The sequence below is a fragment of the Salvelinus sp. IW2-2015 genome, linkage group LG4q.2, assembly GCF_002910315.2.
Source record: "Salvelinus sp. IW2-2015 linkage group LG4q.2, ASM291031v2, whole genome shotgun sequence".
NCBI lineage: Eukaryota > Metazoa > Chordata > Actinopteri > Salmoniformes > Salmonidae > Salvelinus > Salvelinus sp. IW2-2015.
In genome coordinates, this window is record NC_036843.1 from 12074466 (window position 1) to 12091813 (window position 17348).

The 17348-nt window shown below is 43.6% G+C and overlaps 1 protein-coding gene across 5 annotated transcripts in view; it reads left to right on the plus strand.

Moving 5' to 3' along the window:
• LOC111963320 (inositol-tetrakisphosphate 1-kinase) overlaps positions 1–17348 on the plus strand; it is a 58405-nt gene that overhangs the window by 30536 nt on the left and 10521 nt on the right. For all 5 annotated transcript variants that reach the window (XM_023986670.2, XM_070443370.1, XM_023986668.2 and 2 more), the window contains 4 exons: positions 1355–1472; positions 10028–10126; positions 11141–11181; positions 12491–12656. In XM_023986670.2, coding sequence (XP_023842438.1) covers positions 1355–1472; positions 10028–10126; positions 11141–11181; positions 12491–12656 — 424 coding nt within the window. The remainder of the gene's footprint in view (positions 1–1354; positions 1473–10027; positions 10127–11140; positions 11182–12490; positions 12657–17348) is intronic.

A 17348-nucleotide genomic window follows, 5' to 3' on the forward strand; every position in this document is an offset into this window, starting at 1 on the left:
TGAACTTAACAAGTTCAAACAGGTGCCATTATACAGGTAACGAGTGGAGGACATAGGAGCCTCTTAAAGAAGAAGTTACAGGTCTGTGAGAGACAGAAATCTTGCTTGTTTGTAGGTGACCAAGTACTTATTTCCACCATAATTTGCAAATAAATTCATTAAAAATCCTACAATGTGATTTTCTGGATTTTTTTTAAAAATTGTCTGTCATAGTTGAAGTGTACCTATGATGAAAATTACAGGCCTCTCATCTTTTTAAGTGGGAAAACTTGCACAATTGGTGGCTGACTAAATACTTTTTTGCCCCACTGTATATAGGTAGACATGTCTAGTACACACTGCCGAAACTCAAGTTCCCATCAAGGAATCAACTCTGTCCCGCCCTCTTTTCTCACACACATTTGTAGGAGATAGAAAGCAGCAAATTGATGGCCAAGTACAGAGGAGTTGTCAGTTCTTCTAAACCACTGGAAGATTAGTTTGGCTTTAGCTTTAGGGATGACCGCAAAACGTTTGTCTTCTGTAACCGCACGGATGTTTTGATCAGCGCTGGCAGGAGTCATAGTCTCTCTGCAGATGGATGTTCAGTCCCAAGGAAAAATGTCTGTGCGTACATGTGTGTTTGACTAAATGTGTGTACGTAGGCGGGCATTTTCGTGCCTGTGTGTGGATTTTTTTATGTTAGGCAATTTAGCCCAATGTATGAAACATGTAGATTTCACTCTGGGGTGGGGGAGTGTTGAGTTTGCATAATGTGTGGGCCAAAGCATCTGTTAGAGAATATCTAAAAGACTGAGATGATGAGAGGCTGGTAGAAGGAAAGGACTGGGCAGAGATGAAAATGGAGAGTGTGGGAGCGGGGGAAGGAGGGTGGAGTGTAGAGACTGGGGAGCGGAGGGTGGAGTGTAGAGAGACTGGGAGAGGTGGGCGGAGACTGGGAGAGGTGGGCGGAGACTGGGAGAGGTGGGCGGAGACTGGGAGAGGTGGGCGGAGACTGGGAGAGGTGGGCGGAGACTGGGAGAGGTGGGCGGAGACTGGGAGGTGGGCGGAGACTGGGAGAGGAGTGCGGAGATGGGAAGACGTAGGGTAGAGACGGGGAGACGGGGGTGGAGGCTGGCGTGTAGTTAAATAAATCAGGTCAGCGTGAGGTTTACTAACAGCCTGCCATGCAGGACACAGTGATGTAACCCACTGGCCTGCGAGCATGATGACACACACACACACAACAACACAGTGGGCATGATGGAAATACACATCCATGGCCTACTGTGAAGTGTCCGTATTACGCTGTGTGTCTAGACTACCTACATTAGCTGTGGTATGTGCTCCCTCATATCCCCGCTGTGTGTTTCAGGACTACATTGATGTCCACCCTGAGACCATCGTGCTGGACCCCCTCCCAGCAATCAGAACCCTGCTGGACCGCTGCAAGTCCTACCAGCTCATCCACAGGATAGAGGACTGTATGCAAGGTAGCATCACTCACTCTCTCGCTCTCTCACACACACACACACACTGCAACACTGGCAGTGTATCACAAATGGGCTGAGTATGATTTAACTCCCAAAATCATCCCCACTGCCAGTCTTAGACTACAGAAAATCCCAGAGAGGTGTAAATCAGTAATCTGTTGTGTCAAGGACTGGTTGTGATGACAGACCTTTTTGGTTTAGTTTCTGAGAATGTGTCGAGGAGGTGGTGGTGTTATGTACAGTGGGGCAAAAAAGTATTTAGTCAGCCACCAATTGTGCAAGTTCTCCCGCTTAAAAAGATGAGAGAGGCCTGTAATTTTCATCATAGGTACACTTCAACTATGACAGACAAAACGAGGGGAAAAAATCCTGAAAATCACATTGTAGGATTTGTTATGAATTTATTTGCAAATTATGGTGGAAAATAAGTATTTGGTCACCTACAAACAAGCAAGATTTCTGTCTCTCACAGACCTGTAACTTCTTCTTTTAAGAGGCTCCTATGTCCTCCACTCGTTACCTATATTAATGGCACCTGTTTGAACTTGTTATCAGTATAAAAGACACCTGTCCACAACCTCAAACAGTCACACTCCAAACTCCACTATGGCCAAGACCAAAGAGCTGTCAAAGGACACCAGAAACAAAATTGTAGACCAGCACCAGGCTGGGAAGACTGAATCTGCAATAGGTAAGCAGCTTGGTTTGAAGAAATCAACTGTGGGAGCAATTATTAGGAAATGGAAGACATACAAGACCACTGATAATCTCCCTCGATCTGGGGCTCCACACAAGATCTCACCCCGTGGGGTCAAAATGATCACAAGAACGGTGAGCAAAAATCCCAGAACCACACGGGGGGACCTAGTGAATGACCTGCAGAGAGCTGGGACCAAAGTAACAAAGTATTTCAGTGGTGGATCGTGCGTCATCCCGTAGTTCGATTTAATATTATTTTCTGCATCCTACCAGATGCGTTATGCAGGCAGTGGAAGAGCGTAACACAATTGTATTCCTCCCACCATGAGGCTCCTGCCTCTGCCAGAGTGTGTATTGTATCCAGTGATGGACTAAAGCTCCATTAGTTAGAGAAGGCAGGCCAGCGGCACCTAGATTTTCTGTCACAGGAGCCATATGCTCCCCAGTGTAGCCTTTCTGGTCAGGGTCCAGAGACTGGAGCAGAGCAGTGGACTGACAGCACATTATCAGCAGGAGACGATTCTCACCCGCTGTTCATTAACTGAGAACATGGCATGGGACATAAACCTGGAGCCGTTACAACATGCAGACCCTGCCGTACTGCATGCACCACACACAGGTGGAGAGACCGAGCGTGTGCATGTGTGTGTGTGTGTGTGTGTGTGTCGACGTGTGCCCATTTTGAGTACACATTTTGGTGTGTGGTTGTGCAATGCTCGTGGCGTCAGCGCCACAAAATACATGTAGAAAATTGCAGTTTTTATACAAACAGACATGTTTATGTAACAGAGTTTGTAAGCTGTCTGAATTGAGGAGAGCCTCTGTCTGTCCCACTGGCTCACGTGTGAGGGGGGGCTTACTCATTAGACATTGTAAGATAATTAGCTTGCTATTAGGATGTGATGCATCTGTTTGCTGTCTGTTGTTATTGAGTGACTGAATACTCCTGATGCTGTTTTTACTCTTAGAAAAAGGTTCAACTCAGATGTTGGAATGGAAACTGTCAGTCCTAGATCACATCATAACAAGAAAAAAATTGTTAGTTTCAGTAGTCATCAACAGTTGCTGGTGGGAAGCGAAGTGGGAACATGGAGGGAAGGGGTGTCGTAGAGAGGGGAAAGTCCAAAGCGCACAGTCTGCCACGGCCACTTCCTCCTCCTTATCAGTGGAGACCATGGAGCCCCAGTGCAGTGCTGGCTGCCAAGGCAACCAGTCCCCAGTACCAGAGGCTGTGGCGACGCGCTTGCCATGGTCAGAGGGCTAGCTGAGAGTATTGCTCAATAGGAGGAAGCACTAGAGGTGTGTGTGTGTGTGTTTGCTTTTAAGTAGATACATTATAAAGGTCCAATGCAGCTGGTAACAATTTAAGTACATTGCTGTGTTTGTTTTAATTAAAATGGTCAGAAAGAGGGCCTCCCGAGTGGCGCAGCGGTCTAAGGCTCTGCATCGCCGTGTTGCGGTGTCACTACAGCCTGGGGTTCCATCTCAGACTGTGTCATTACCGGCCGTGACCGGGAGTCCCATAGGGCGGAGCACAATTGGCCCAGCCTCGTCCGGGTTAGGAGAGGGATTAGGGGGAGGGGGCGGGCCGGGCGCCTACAGGCTGAGTTCCGTCGCCAGTTGAACAGTGTTTCCTCCGACACATTGGTGCAGTTGGCTTACGGGTTAAGCGAGCGGGTCTTAAGAAGCACGGCTTGGCGGGTCTTGTTTCGGAGGACGCATGATTCGACCTTCGCCTCTCCCGATAATTGGTCAAAAAGAAGCAAAAATGGCTTCTTAGCAAAGAGCAATTTCTCAAGCAAGAATTTTGGGAGTGGTCTGAGTGGAGAGGGGGAAACTAAAAACTAGCTGTTATTGGCATAGAGGTTTTGAACTCTCTTTTTGATTGGTCTATTACCTAATTTACCACCTGATGTCACCAGGCAGGCCAAAACTCCATCCCGCCAAAACAAGCTGAAATTCCAGGTGATCTTTTTAAAAAGCTCTTACACTAAAAGGGCATTATAATTTTCACAATTTCACAGTATTATTCCAACCTCATAGTGTGGAAATATATATAAAATGCGGGAAAATCACGTTTTTGACTGCACTGGGCCTTGAAACTTTCCTAACTGTACTTGGAGAATGTGGGGATCAGTAGGCAGCTCTGTAAAGTGTCTGTGCAGCACTGTGCAGGCAGGTGTTTGTCTAACTAACTAGACGGGTTAGTTCTCCTGGTCCCACTGGTTTCCTCCACCACATGACTCATGGTTCAGCTCATCAGCTTTACAGAGTATTGTCTACGTCGGTTTTGTGTTTCTCTTGTGAAACAGAGCAGGGCAGTTGTTTACTTTAGGTGGTGGAATCCACTCTTTTCCGTTTAGAAGGCAGCTTTGGTGCCTTTATTTCACTTGGTGTTTGTAAAGATGGCAACAGTTGTCAGGTTGTGTAACGTGAAGGATCTCATTCTTGAGGCTCTTCATCTTGATATTTCTTTTCCACTTCAAAAGAAAGGAACTGGGACACCCTTAAATTAAGATATGTTTTTGTGGAATCAAACTGAACTATGCTCGAGGTATTTAACTGGATTATGGTAGAGTGCTTTGTTATGTGGGGAGTATTTAATGTTCACATAAATCCTCGCCTTAGTTACCGTGGTTCAAATGCGACCAACAATAACAAGTGTCCTGCTGATGCGAGTAATCAATATTTAAACAAAGGCGCAGCATATTAAAGATAAACAGCCAGGAGTGACTGCTGAGGACCGCACACATCCAGGCCCCAAACCCAGCGCAGAACAGTCAGCATGGGCTGAATAAAAAGGACTGATTGATTGCCTTGCTTACGCAACGACTGCCTTCAAAACAGTTCACTGTTCCGTTATGGATCTGGTCTGTCTGATTTGATGAAGGTAATCAAACGTTTGCGGAGATGCTCTACGACGTCGAGTCAGGGGTTGTTCTCTCACAAAGATGAATGTCGTTATTGTCTGTGATTAGAAATGAATAATTAGTCAGTATAATTGGGAGCGGAAGCTCCTCACAGCAGGATATGGAACATTCTAGATTCCTGGTTCTGGTCATGGGGTATGTTCCAGAATGCTGTGTTACTAGAATGTAGCGCTGAATAGCAACATTAGATTTCAATCTATTGTCAATACTGTAATTGTATCAGTATAGGCCTACTTCATAATCCTCTGATAATGCTGATAATAACTTTTGCAAAGAAAATGTGAGGCTCAGTTTCACTGGTGGCTGCTTGCCTGTATGGAAAGACTTCACCGGTGCCTGGTATGAACAGTCCACTCAGCCAGGCCACCTTAAGTCTGTCCTGCTCTGTCCCTTATGGATCAAACCCTAGTGATGACATCCTTTAAAATGAGAACTTCTCCATTTTAACTGGGTGTTTTTCTTTAATGGTAGGATTGGGTCTGGTACGGTCCTAGTCTGGATACCCACCCCCTGAATGGTTCAAGGGCGCCAGGCCAGCCGGTGCTGTGTGCCGTGTTACTCCGAGTCGGACTGACGTCCTGTAAACGTCTGCTGTGGCTCCAGCGGGTCTGCTGAGAGCACACAGTGTTTAGACAGAGGAAGAGATTGCTCCCCTGCACTCCGAGCCAAACGGCCAGGCCCAAGCATGACACCAACACATAACAGACACTCACCATCACTACCTTCGTCATATCCCCTCCTCTCTCTAGGCCCAAAGCTTCCAACCGTGCCTTTTAGTCTTTTTGTTTGCTCAAGTCAGGACAGGGGATATCCAAAGGTATGGGAAGCCTTTTTGGATTTACAATGTATTTTAGTTTATTCTCACAATTCAAATACGTGTTGTTGGGTCTTTGGGTTGTTTTTTAATGACGTTAGTCTGACATTCTTACCCCCTCTCCCATAACAACAGCGGTGTGACAGTCGGTGAGTGTGAATTTGGAGCTCCGCTCAGTGGGGTGATGGGTAAACCCTTCACGGCTCTTCATCACACCGCACTCCTAGGCTGCTGCTACATCTCCACTGACACAACAGGAGCACCACAGACCTACAAGTTAAGGAGCACAGAGCAGAATCAATTGTCTTGTATTAACAATTGTGTTTGTTTGTAACTGGGTCCTTTTTTCTTGTTCTATGTTTAGCAACCATCAAATCAGTCTGAAAGCAACCGTATGTGTTTATTTTAACTTGTATTCGTTGGGTTCATAATTCTATAATGTTTTTTGTTGATTCTTTTAAATGAAGACAGGTTGTGTATGTTTTTGGTTTGAAAATAACCTACCCTATGAGTATCAGTGGATTGTGATTGGCACCGCATGTAATGTAGCCTATTAAATGCTGAACAACGGAGCCGGCAAAACGGGAAGCGGACCCGTTGCTTGACTCTGCCACTCAAAAGACATTGCCCTGGTGACCCCCCCCCCTATTTCCCCAGTCACTCCTCCCCTCCTGAGTCAGCTGCTCATGGCCTGGACTTTCACTCCATGACTTGTCAAATGCGCAAGTCTTTGTGTGTAGTGTACACACCACACTTCCACGATGGGATCATTGAGCTGTGTCTGCGTAGTCTCTCTGTGCCCACAGCTCAGCAGCATGCAGGGTACTGTAGCCAGTGTATTACAGGCCTGTGGGATTTTCCTGACCCCAGCACAACTCACCGGAAGCACTGATATCACATTGCCCACGCAACACAAACACTAGTGTTTTTGTCATCTGCACCAATATGCCAGTGTTTGGTTTGGCCTGGACACTGATTTCTTGTGGCAATATGTCAAATGAGCCACCTTATCTCCAATAGCCAGAAAATGGGCCGCAGAGCGCCAGAACTTAAATATAGGCTTAAAGTTAGGGGAGGTTTGCTGTGTTGTAGCTGCAGGATGTTTGTCTGTTGTTTCCTGGGGTGTCAGAACCTCTTACATCAAGTCTTATCACGGGAGATGGTGAGACAGCCACTGCGTCAGGGCATGATGTAAACATGATGAGAATTATGCTCTTATTTAATTCCCCAAAGTGCTAGCGTCTGTGTTTGACAAACACACCCATCCTGTGTATCTGTACTGTACATGCACTGCATGTACACCTGTCTGCTTTTGTAAGAACTGTGGACTTGTCTCATGTATAATATTGTCTGTCTAGTAGTCTTCGTTGTTTGTCTGTCTGTTTCTGTTCTGTCTGTCTGTCTGGTGCAATGGTGTCTGTGTTGTATGTTCTCCAGGTGTAGCAGGCCAGAACAAGCAGGGTTGGCAGCTTCCTGGTTTATTTATTTGAACAAGAGACTATGCTCCTCTCTCTTTCTCTCCTCTGCTCCTCCCTCAGGTGGTGACTGTGTGTTTGGTGTTTGTTCTCTAATCCAGCTGTAGGGATGAAAGGAAAGGAGTGATGTCGGTGTACAGACATGCACACAGATGGTGTGTGTTTGTCTGAAATAGCATGGCCTTCTGTCTCTAAGTTAGATCTACTCAGGGTTTTCTAAAGCTTCAGTTAGCTTCACATTCCAGCTCAGGCTTCATCTGTACTATGACTGTGGATATTGCTCATCTGCCTGCCACTAAATCTAGCAGGCTTGTAACTGCACATACATGCTGCAGGTGGCTAATCGAACTCCGAACTCTTCATTGAGACATTACTGAAGCATCAATATATGGGCGAGTCAGTTCCACAATTTCATTTGTGCAAAAATGAAAGAACAGTTATCTTGCAAATTCAACAAGCTATGGTGTGAATTGGGCTTAGAAGTGCCGTCTTTATTTTATTACTTATCGTTGATGCCATCTTTGGTGTGCTTATTAATGCAGGAGCACCTTCCTGTAAGTCGCTCTGGATAAGACTGTCTGCTAAATTACCATAGAAATGTGCCTGGCTAAATGGTGAGCTGTTTTCGTGGTACTGGCTTTTCCAAGTTGAACTGAGTTGACCAAATTTACCTTGCTAACTTCTCAAACCACGTACGGTTGAAGTCGGAAGTTTACATATACTTAGGTTGGAGTCATTAAAACTAGTTTTTCAACCACTCCACAAATTTTTTGTTAACAAACTATAGTTTTGGCAAGTCGGTTAGTACATCTACTTTGTGCATGACACAAGTAATTTTTCCAACAATTGTTTACAGACAGATTATTTCACTTATAATTTACTGTATCACAATTCCAGTGGGTCAGAAGTTTACATACTGTGCCTTGTTTACATACTGTTGTTTACATACTGTTGACTGTGCCTTTAAACAGGTTGGAAAATTCCAGAAAATGATGTCATGGCTTTAGAAGCTTCTGATAGGCTAATTGACATAATTTGAGTCAATTGGAGGTGTACCTGTGGATGTATACAAGGCCTACCTTCAAACTCAGTGCCTCTTTGCTTGACATCATGGGAAAATCAAAAGACATCAGCCAAGACCTCAGAAAAAGAATTGTAGACCTCCACAAGTTTGGTTCATCCTTGGGAGCAATTTCCAAACGCTTGAAGGTACCACGTTCATCTGTACAAACAATTGAACACAAGTATAAACACCATAGGACCACGCAGCCGTCATACCGCTAAGGAAGGAGATACGTTCTGTCTCCTAGAGATGAACGTACTTTGGCGCGAAAAGCACAAATCAATCCTAACAACAGCAAAGGAACTTGTGAAGATGCTGGAGGAAACAGGTACAAAAGTATCTATATCCACAGTAAAACGAGTCCTATATCGACATAACCTGAAAGGCCGCTCAGCAAGGAAGTAGCCACTGCTGCAAAACCACCATAAAAAAGCCAGACTACGGTTTGCAACTGCACATGGGGACAAAGATCGTACTTTTTGGAGAAATGTACTCTGGTCTGATGAAACAAAAATAGAACTGTTTGGTCATAATGACCATCGTTATGTTTGGAGGAAAAATGGGGAGGCTTGCGAGCCAAAGAACACCATCCCAACCGTGAAGCACGGGGGTGTGGCAGCATCATATTGTGGGGGTGCTTTGCTGCAGGAGGGACTGGTGCACTTCACAAAATAGATGGCATCCTGAGACAGGAAAATGATGTGGATATATTGAAGCAACATCTCAAGACATCAGTCAGGAAGTTAAAGATTGGTCGCAAATGGGTCTTCCAAATGGACAATGACCCCAAGCATGCTTCCAAAGTTGTGTCAAAATGGCTTCAGGACAACAAAGTCAAGGTATTAGAATGGCCATCAGAAAGCCCTGACATCAATCCTATAGAAAATTTGTTGGCAGAACTGAAAAAGCATGTGTGAGCAAGGAGGCCTACAAAACTGACTGTTACACCAGCTCTGTCAGGAGGAATGGGCCAAAGTTCACCCAACTTATTGTGAAAAGCTTGTGGAAGGCTACCCAAAACGTTTGACCCAAGTTAAACAATTTAAAGGCAATGCTAATTGAGTGTATGTAAAGTTCTGACCCCCTAGGAATTTGATGAAAGAAATAAAAGCTGAAAAATAATTCTCTACTATTATTCTGACATTTCACATTCTTAAAATAAAGTGGTGATCCTAATTGACCTAAGACAGGGAATTTTTACTTGGATTAAATGTCAGGAATTGTGAAAAACTGAGTTTAAATGTATTTGGTTTCGGTGTATGTAAACTTCCGACATAAACTGTATGTAGTATATGGCTCCGATGACAGTGGGGTCACAGGTAAAAACCTAGCTATCTCTGAGAGAATACATCAGTCAATGTGCTTTAAGTTTCTGTGTGTGAGAGTCTTCTTGGTTGGTCATGCTGTAACAAAAAAAGTGTATTGTCGACTTCTGAATGACATGCTTAAGGATTTTCTTCATTCAACAGATTCACTGATATTGAGATGGTGTTTTCCATCCGACTCTCTTACTCATCTCCTTTCCTTCCTCTCCTCCCCCCTCTTTCTCTCCCTCTCGATCCTTCTCTCACTAGATAAGAGGATCTGCTCTCCCCCGTTCATGGTTCTGAACACTGAGTGTGGTCCAGACACGCTGGAGCAGATTGAGAAGCATGGACTCACATTCCCCTTTAGTAAGTCCCTCCCTTTTGTATTTGATAGAGGAATTGTCACTCGACCAGAGCGTAAGAGGCGACGCGAGATGCATAACTGGGACATAAATCTGTCTTCTCTAGCAGGTGACATTGTTTCGTTTCTTTCGCTCACCAAGCAAGGAGTTTTTGTATGGAGGTCAATGAGTGTCGAATTTGGTCAGCAAAAAATGTAAAGATTTATTTGCGCAAATATACGTTTTGTAATGCTTTGGTTGTTACGAGTGTACTGATATAAGTAGGACGTGACATCCCGGCAACTGAGAAAAAACACTTTATAGCGGAGTAATCTCTGACTATGCGGAGTAATCTCTGACTATGCGTATTCATGACATGAGGCTAGTAGCATAGCATCTCTCTCCATTTAATACAGGCAGTTGATGTCAACACCCCTCATCGAATATTCAAAAAAGTATTAAAATAATTCGATGTATCCACCAATCCAAAGAGAGGAATAGACGGGAACTGGACAGCCCGCCGTTCTGATCTGGGGACCACGAATCCCATTGTTGGGTTGGAGACATAGTTATCTCGTCATTATATCCAAATCTCTGACTCAACCCATATTATACCTGGTCCTTCCTCCTAACTTTGTTAAAAAACAAAAAAATTAACAGTGAAAGAAAACTGCCCAAATCTCTATAAACAAACCTGGTTTTAGTATCCACACTTATAAGCTGCACAGCAATTAGTTTATTATTTAAAATCATGATTACTCTTCAGTGTTGAACTATAACTAAGAAGTTTATTTTTAGACTTGTTTTTTTTCAAACCCTCAGTTACTTTTAAGCCACCTTGTATGGCCAATTTACACACAATTCATGTCTGCAGACATCCATTTATGGAGGTGGTTTTGAAAGTTGTGGTCAGTGTGGAAATAACCTGTTGTCATCTTGTGACGGTCATGTTTTTTCTCAACACTCAGGTCATTGGGGAAGTGTGGTTTCTTCACTAACATTCTCAACCTGTTCTTCTTTCTCTTCCTCCGTCTATCAGTTTGCAAAACACGAGTAGCCCATGGAACCAACTCCCACGAGGTAAGAGCCACCAGGGTCATGAAGCGCTTAGGGTCACAGATTAGTCACACCCTCGATCGTTAGCTAAATCTCTGTAATCCATTAGTGTCTCTAACTAGATAATCATTTAACACTGCACCAAACTACATCATCAAACACACTAGAGTTCTCTGACTGTGGCAACCCTGCCAAAATCAGTAGCTGCTTGTCCGTCAGTCAACATTCATATTCATATATCAAATCAAATTTTATTGGTCACATACACATGTTTAGCAGATGTTATTGTGGCTCTAGTGAAATGCTTGTGTTTCTAGCTCCAACAGTGCCGTAATATCTAACAAGTAATATCTAACAATTTCACAACAATACACACAAATCTAAAGTAAAGGAATGTAATTAAGAATATCTAAATATTTGGATGAGCAATATCTGAGTGGCATAGACTAAAATACAGTGTAATAGAATACAGTATATACATATGAGATGAGTAATGCAAAATATGTAAACATTATTAAAGTGACTAGTGTTCCATTATTAAAGTGGCCAATGATTTCAAGTCTATATATATATATATATATATATATATATATATATATATAGGGCAGAAGCCTCTAAGGTGCTAGTGATGGCTATTTAACAGTCTGATGGCCTTGAGATAGAAGCTGTTTTTCAGTCTCAGTCTCAGCTTTGGTGCACCTGTACTGACCTCGCCTTCTGGATGATAGCGGGGTAAACAGGCAGTGACTCGAGTGGTTCTTGTCCTTGATGATTTCTTTTGGCCTTCCTGTACATCGGGTGCTGTAGGTGTCATGGGGGAAGGTAGTTTGCGTCAAGTAATGTGTTGGCAAGACCGCACCAATCTCTGGGGAGCCCTGCGGTTGCGGCCGGTGTAGTTACTGTCCCGGGAGGTGTTACAGCCCGACAGGATGCTCTCAACTGTGCATCTGTGAAAGTTTGAGGGTTTTAGGTGCCAAATTTCCTCAGCCTCCTGAGGTTGACGAGGTGCTGTTGTGCCTTCTTCACCACACTGTCTGTGTGGGTGGACCATTTCAGTTTGTCAGTGATGTGTATGCAGAGGAACTTGCTGTTTCCTGAAGTCCATGATCAGCTCCTTTTGTTTTGTTGCCGTTGAGTGAGAGATTATTTTCCTGTGAGTGAGGGGTTATTTGCTTAGGAGCTAGAAGCACGGCTTCCCTATCTGTCGGCGCCATCTTTCTCTCATTGAACAAGTCAAGGCCGTAAACTGGTTGGATGGATTGCATGGTATGCGAGCAGGTTATTGGTTGAAATAAAATTCTAAATGTATTGATGACCTCTTCTCCCTCCACAGATGGCCATCATTTTTAGTGAGGAGGACCTGAAGGGTGTGAAGCCTCCATGTGTGATCCAGAGCTTCATTAACCACAACGCGGTGCTCTACAAGGTGTTTGTTGTGGGGGAGTCCTACACGCTGGTGGAGAGACCCTCCCTGAAGAACTTCCCCGCTGGACCAGCAGGTGAGGAGGAGACCCTGCAAGGCTCGACTTTAAAGCTTGTCGGCTTGCCCTTGGCAGTAAAAACAATTGTTGTACAAGCAGATTGTAGATTTAAATTGTCCAAATGGACAAGTAAAAAAATTCACACAAAAAATCACTATCAAATTAGCTTACTCGTTCTGAATTGGATCAATGTCCTCTGGGTGCAATGTTTTGGTCACTGTTGTCCTAATCACTGCAGATTGCACCAGAGTCTAATTATTGTAGGCCTGCATTGACAGGCACAAGCGGTCTTTCAATCATGCAGTCGCGAGATGCGTTTTTGAGATCAATGCGAGCCGCGTTTGCACATTTGTTGATATTCATTGCTAGTGAGTTATTTGCTCCGTTATAGCTCATTTTAGTCCTGGAAAAGTCATGGTGTGTGCATCACCTGTGTGTGTGTGTGTGCCATTGGTTCGTGCCAGATGGGGGGGAGAGAGATTTGCGCAGATAACAGCCAAACTACACAATGTTTTGAATTGGCTATCTCGCTAGTTAACTATTTAGTTATTAGCTTGCATTAACTTCTCTAGGATATGTGGGACGCTAACGTCCCATTTGGCCAAAAGCCAGTAAAAATGCAGAGCGCCAAATTCAAATATATTACTATAAAAATCTAACTTTCATGAAATCACACATGAAAGACACCAAATTAAAGCTACACTTATTGTGAATCTAGCCAACATGTCTGATTTCAAAAAGGATTTATGGCGAAAGCACAACAAACGATTATGTTAGGTCAGTAGATAGCCACAGAAAACACAGCCATTTTTCCAGCCAAAGAGAGGAGTAACAAAAAGCAGAAAGAGATAAAATTAATCACTAACCTTTGATGATCTTCTTTAGATGACACTTATAGGACTTCATGTTACACAATACATGTATGTTTTGTTCGGTAAAGTTCATATTTATATCCAAAAATCTGAGTTTAGGCGGGACGCTACTGTCTCACTTGGCAAAAAGCCAGAGAAAATGCAGAGCGCCAAATTCAAATTAATTACTATGAAAATTACTATAAAAATCTAACTTTCATTAAATCACACATGAAAATACCAATTTAAAGCTACACTGGTTGTGAATCCAGCCAACATGTCAGAATTCAAATAGGCTTTTCGGTGAAAGCAAACAATGCTATTATCTGAGGATAGCACAATAGTAAACAAGGACAGAGAAGCATATTTCAGCCCTGCAGGCGCGACACAAAACGCAGAAATAAAAATATAATTAATGCCTTACCTTTGACGAGCTTCTGTTGTTGGCACTCTAATATGTCCCATAAACATCACAAATGGTCCTTTTGTTCGATTAATTCCGTCGATATATATCCAAAATGTCAATTTATTTGGCGCGTTTGATCCAGAAAAACACCACTTCCAAATTGCTCAAACTGACTACAGTGACTACAAAATATCTCAAAGGTTACCTGTAAACTTTGCCAAAAAAATTCTAACTACTTTTGTAATACAACTTTAGGTATTTCTTTACGTTAATAATCGATAAAATTGAAGACGGGATGATCTGTGTTCAATACAGGATTAAAACCAACTATAGCCAGCTTTCTGCTCACGCGCTTCTATCTAACAGGACACTTAATGTGACTCTCATTCAAGATGGCCGTACTTCATTACACAAAGGAATAACCTCAACCAATTTCTCAAGACTGTTGACATCCAGTAGAAGCGGTAGGAACTGCAAGCAGGTCGATTAGAAATCTGTTTTCCCAATGAAAACTCATTGAAAAGAGAGTGACCTCAAAAAAAAAAAAATCTGAATGGTTTGTCCTCGGGGTTTCGCCTGCTAAATAAGTTCTGTTATACTCACAGACATGATTCAAACAGTTATAGAAACTTCAGAGTGTTTTCTATCCAAATCTACTAACAATATGCATATCTTATCTTCTGGGGATGAGTAGCTGGCAGTTGAATTTGAGTATGCTTTTCATCCAAACGTGAAAATACTGCCCCCTATCCTAGAGAAGTTAATGTCAGGTTTGATGTCCTAAAATACACTGTGTGTGTGAGCGCGCCACCTTTCCAACAAGTCAGTCCGTCAAATTTCTGCCCTGCTAGAGCTGCCCCGGTCAACTGGAAGTGCTGTTATTGTGAAGTGGAAATGTCTAGAAGCGACAAAGGCTCAGCCGCGAAGTGGTAGGCCACACAAACTCACAGAATGGGATCGCCAAGTGCTGAAGCGCGTAGTGCGTAAAAATCGTCTCCTATGTTGACCAGCACTCACTACTGCGTTCCAATCTGCCTCTGGAAACAACATCAGCACAATAACTGTTTGTCGAGAGCTTCATGAAATGGGTTTCCATGGTCGAGCAGCCACACACAAGCCTTAGATCACCATGCACAATGCCAAGCGTTGCCTGGAGTGGTATAAAGCTCCCCACCATTGGACTTTGGTACAGTGGAAACGCATTCTCTGGAGTAATGAATCACGCTTCACCATCTGGCAGTCCGGTGGACAAATCCGGTTTTGGCGGATGCCAGGAGAATGCTACATGCCCTAATGCATAGTGCCAACTGTAAAGTTTGGTGGAGGAATAATGATCTGGGGATGTTTTTCATGGTTCAGGCTAGACACCTTAGTTCCGGTGAAGGGAAATCTTAACGCTACAGCATACGATGACATTCTAGATGATTCTGTGCTTCCAACTTTGTGGCAACAGTTTGGGGAATGCCCTTTCCTGTTTCAGCATGATCATGCACAAAGCGAGGTCCATACATAAATGGTTTGTCGAGATTGGTGTGGAAGAACTTGACTGGCCTGCACAGAGCCCTGACAACCCCATCGAACTCCTTTGGGATGAATTGGAAAGACGGCTACGAGCCAGGCCTAATCGCCCAACATCCAGAGCTTGACTTCACTAATGCTGTTGTGGCTGAATGGACGCAATTCCCCACAGCAATGTTCCATCTAGTGGAAAGCTTTCCCAGAAGAGTGGAGGCTGTTATAGCAGCAAAGGGGGAACCAACTCCATATTAATGCCCATGATTTTGTAATGAGATGTTCAACGAGCAGGTGTCCACATACTTTTGGTCATGTAGTGTAGCTTTCCACCGGCACTCGCAAATGGCTGACAAGCAGTTGATACGGGTATGCAGTTGATGAATTCAATGCTGAATACACAGATTGTAAAACCGTCTCTCAAGTGCTCAAAATTGGCTAAGATTCTTCCTCTTCAATACTGGCCATGTAATTCTGACAAAGTATTCTTAGAATTAGTGTGTTTGAGCAGGGTTGGATCAAAATCCTGCACACCCAGTAGCTCTCCAGATGGAGGGTTGACAGACCACGTATGTTTTATACAGTAGCCAATCCAATGCAGTGTTTTACTTTGTGGAGGGTTAAGTGCCTTGCCCAAGGCCACAACAGCAGGAGATATAATACATGGGATGAGTGACCAGCAACCTTCAATTGTCAATACCAGTGATAATAATAAAGGTTATTTTGTGAAGTAGTTCTTTGCATCATACAACACCATTTTTTGTCACCTTTTTGGCCCATGGTGTGAGACTATTTCTGGGAGAGGGACAAGTGACTTGAGCTTTCGGACAAGTCATAAAATCGGTCTACCTTGTCTGAAAGACAAGTGGCTAAAAAGGTTAATGTCAAGCCCTGCCCTGTCTGTTTATGGGCACGCAGCGTGCCATGCTGAGGGAGGCCCACAGCACTCCTGTCCTCCTGACACACCCAGTAAAATACCTCCGGCTTTTTAACGTCTTTGAGACTGGACTCCCTCTCTCTTTAAAAGAAGGGAGCCGAGTGCAGTGGATTTGGTTTATACATATTGGTAAACTATTTATTTTGACAAAGCAAGGTAAACAGTAGGATTGAGAATTACAATACACAGTCGTTTTGGATAGGAAACATAATTTGGCAATCAGCACATTGGTTAGGCTCAGGTAATCTGAACTTTGCCCTGACAGAAGAAGCGGCTCCATTTGCATGCACTACAGTAAAAGCCCTCATGCAAACCAGTCTGGGCTTCAGTGGAATCATCTGCTTTGCCTTATGCAAAGAGTCCAGGGTCATTCCTGTGTCATCCAGCACAATGAAACATACTGTAAAGTGCCCCAACCTGCCACACACACACCACAGCAACACACCTCTACTACTGTATACACAGTAGTATGTACTGTCCAGCCTTGTCCATGGTATTGTGGAGTTTAATAAACATAAGTCAGCACTCCGTATAGAGCAGGCAAAATAGATTATAGACAGACAAACGGAGGTAGGGAAGGGAGGAATGTTGGTTGAATGTTTAAAGCGGCAATTGGCAGTTGAAACCGTAAGTGTCCTCCCCGCCACTGTTTCATTAAAAAGCTGAGGGATGAGTCTGGAAAAATGTAACCACTCAAATTCATAGACAGAGCTATAAACATGATATCAAAATGAAAGTTTTAACCATGTTTTGAGGCTATACAGTGTTTGTTTACATTTACTTTATTTACAAACATTGGCGTAAAACAATCTTATTTTGAGTTCTAATGGGGTACGACAGTTGAACTAAGTTCATGAGGCATTTATAAGTTATATTCTTTAAGAATCAATGGGTACATTCATTTATTAGTCCGACGCTGGATGTAGCTACTGCAGATTGCCCCTTTAAGCACCTCAGTGTTGTGAAAGAGGGCCTGGTGTCAAGAGAAGATAAGGTCCCATCCC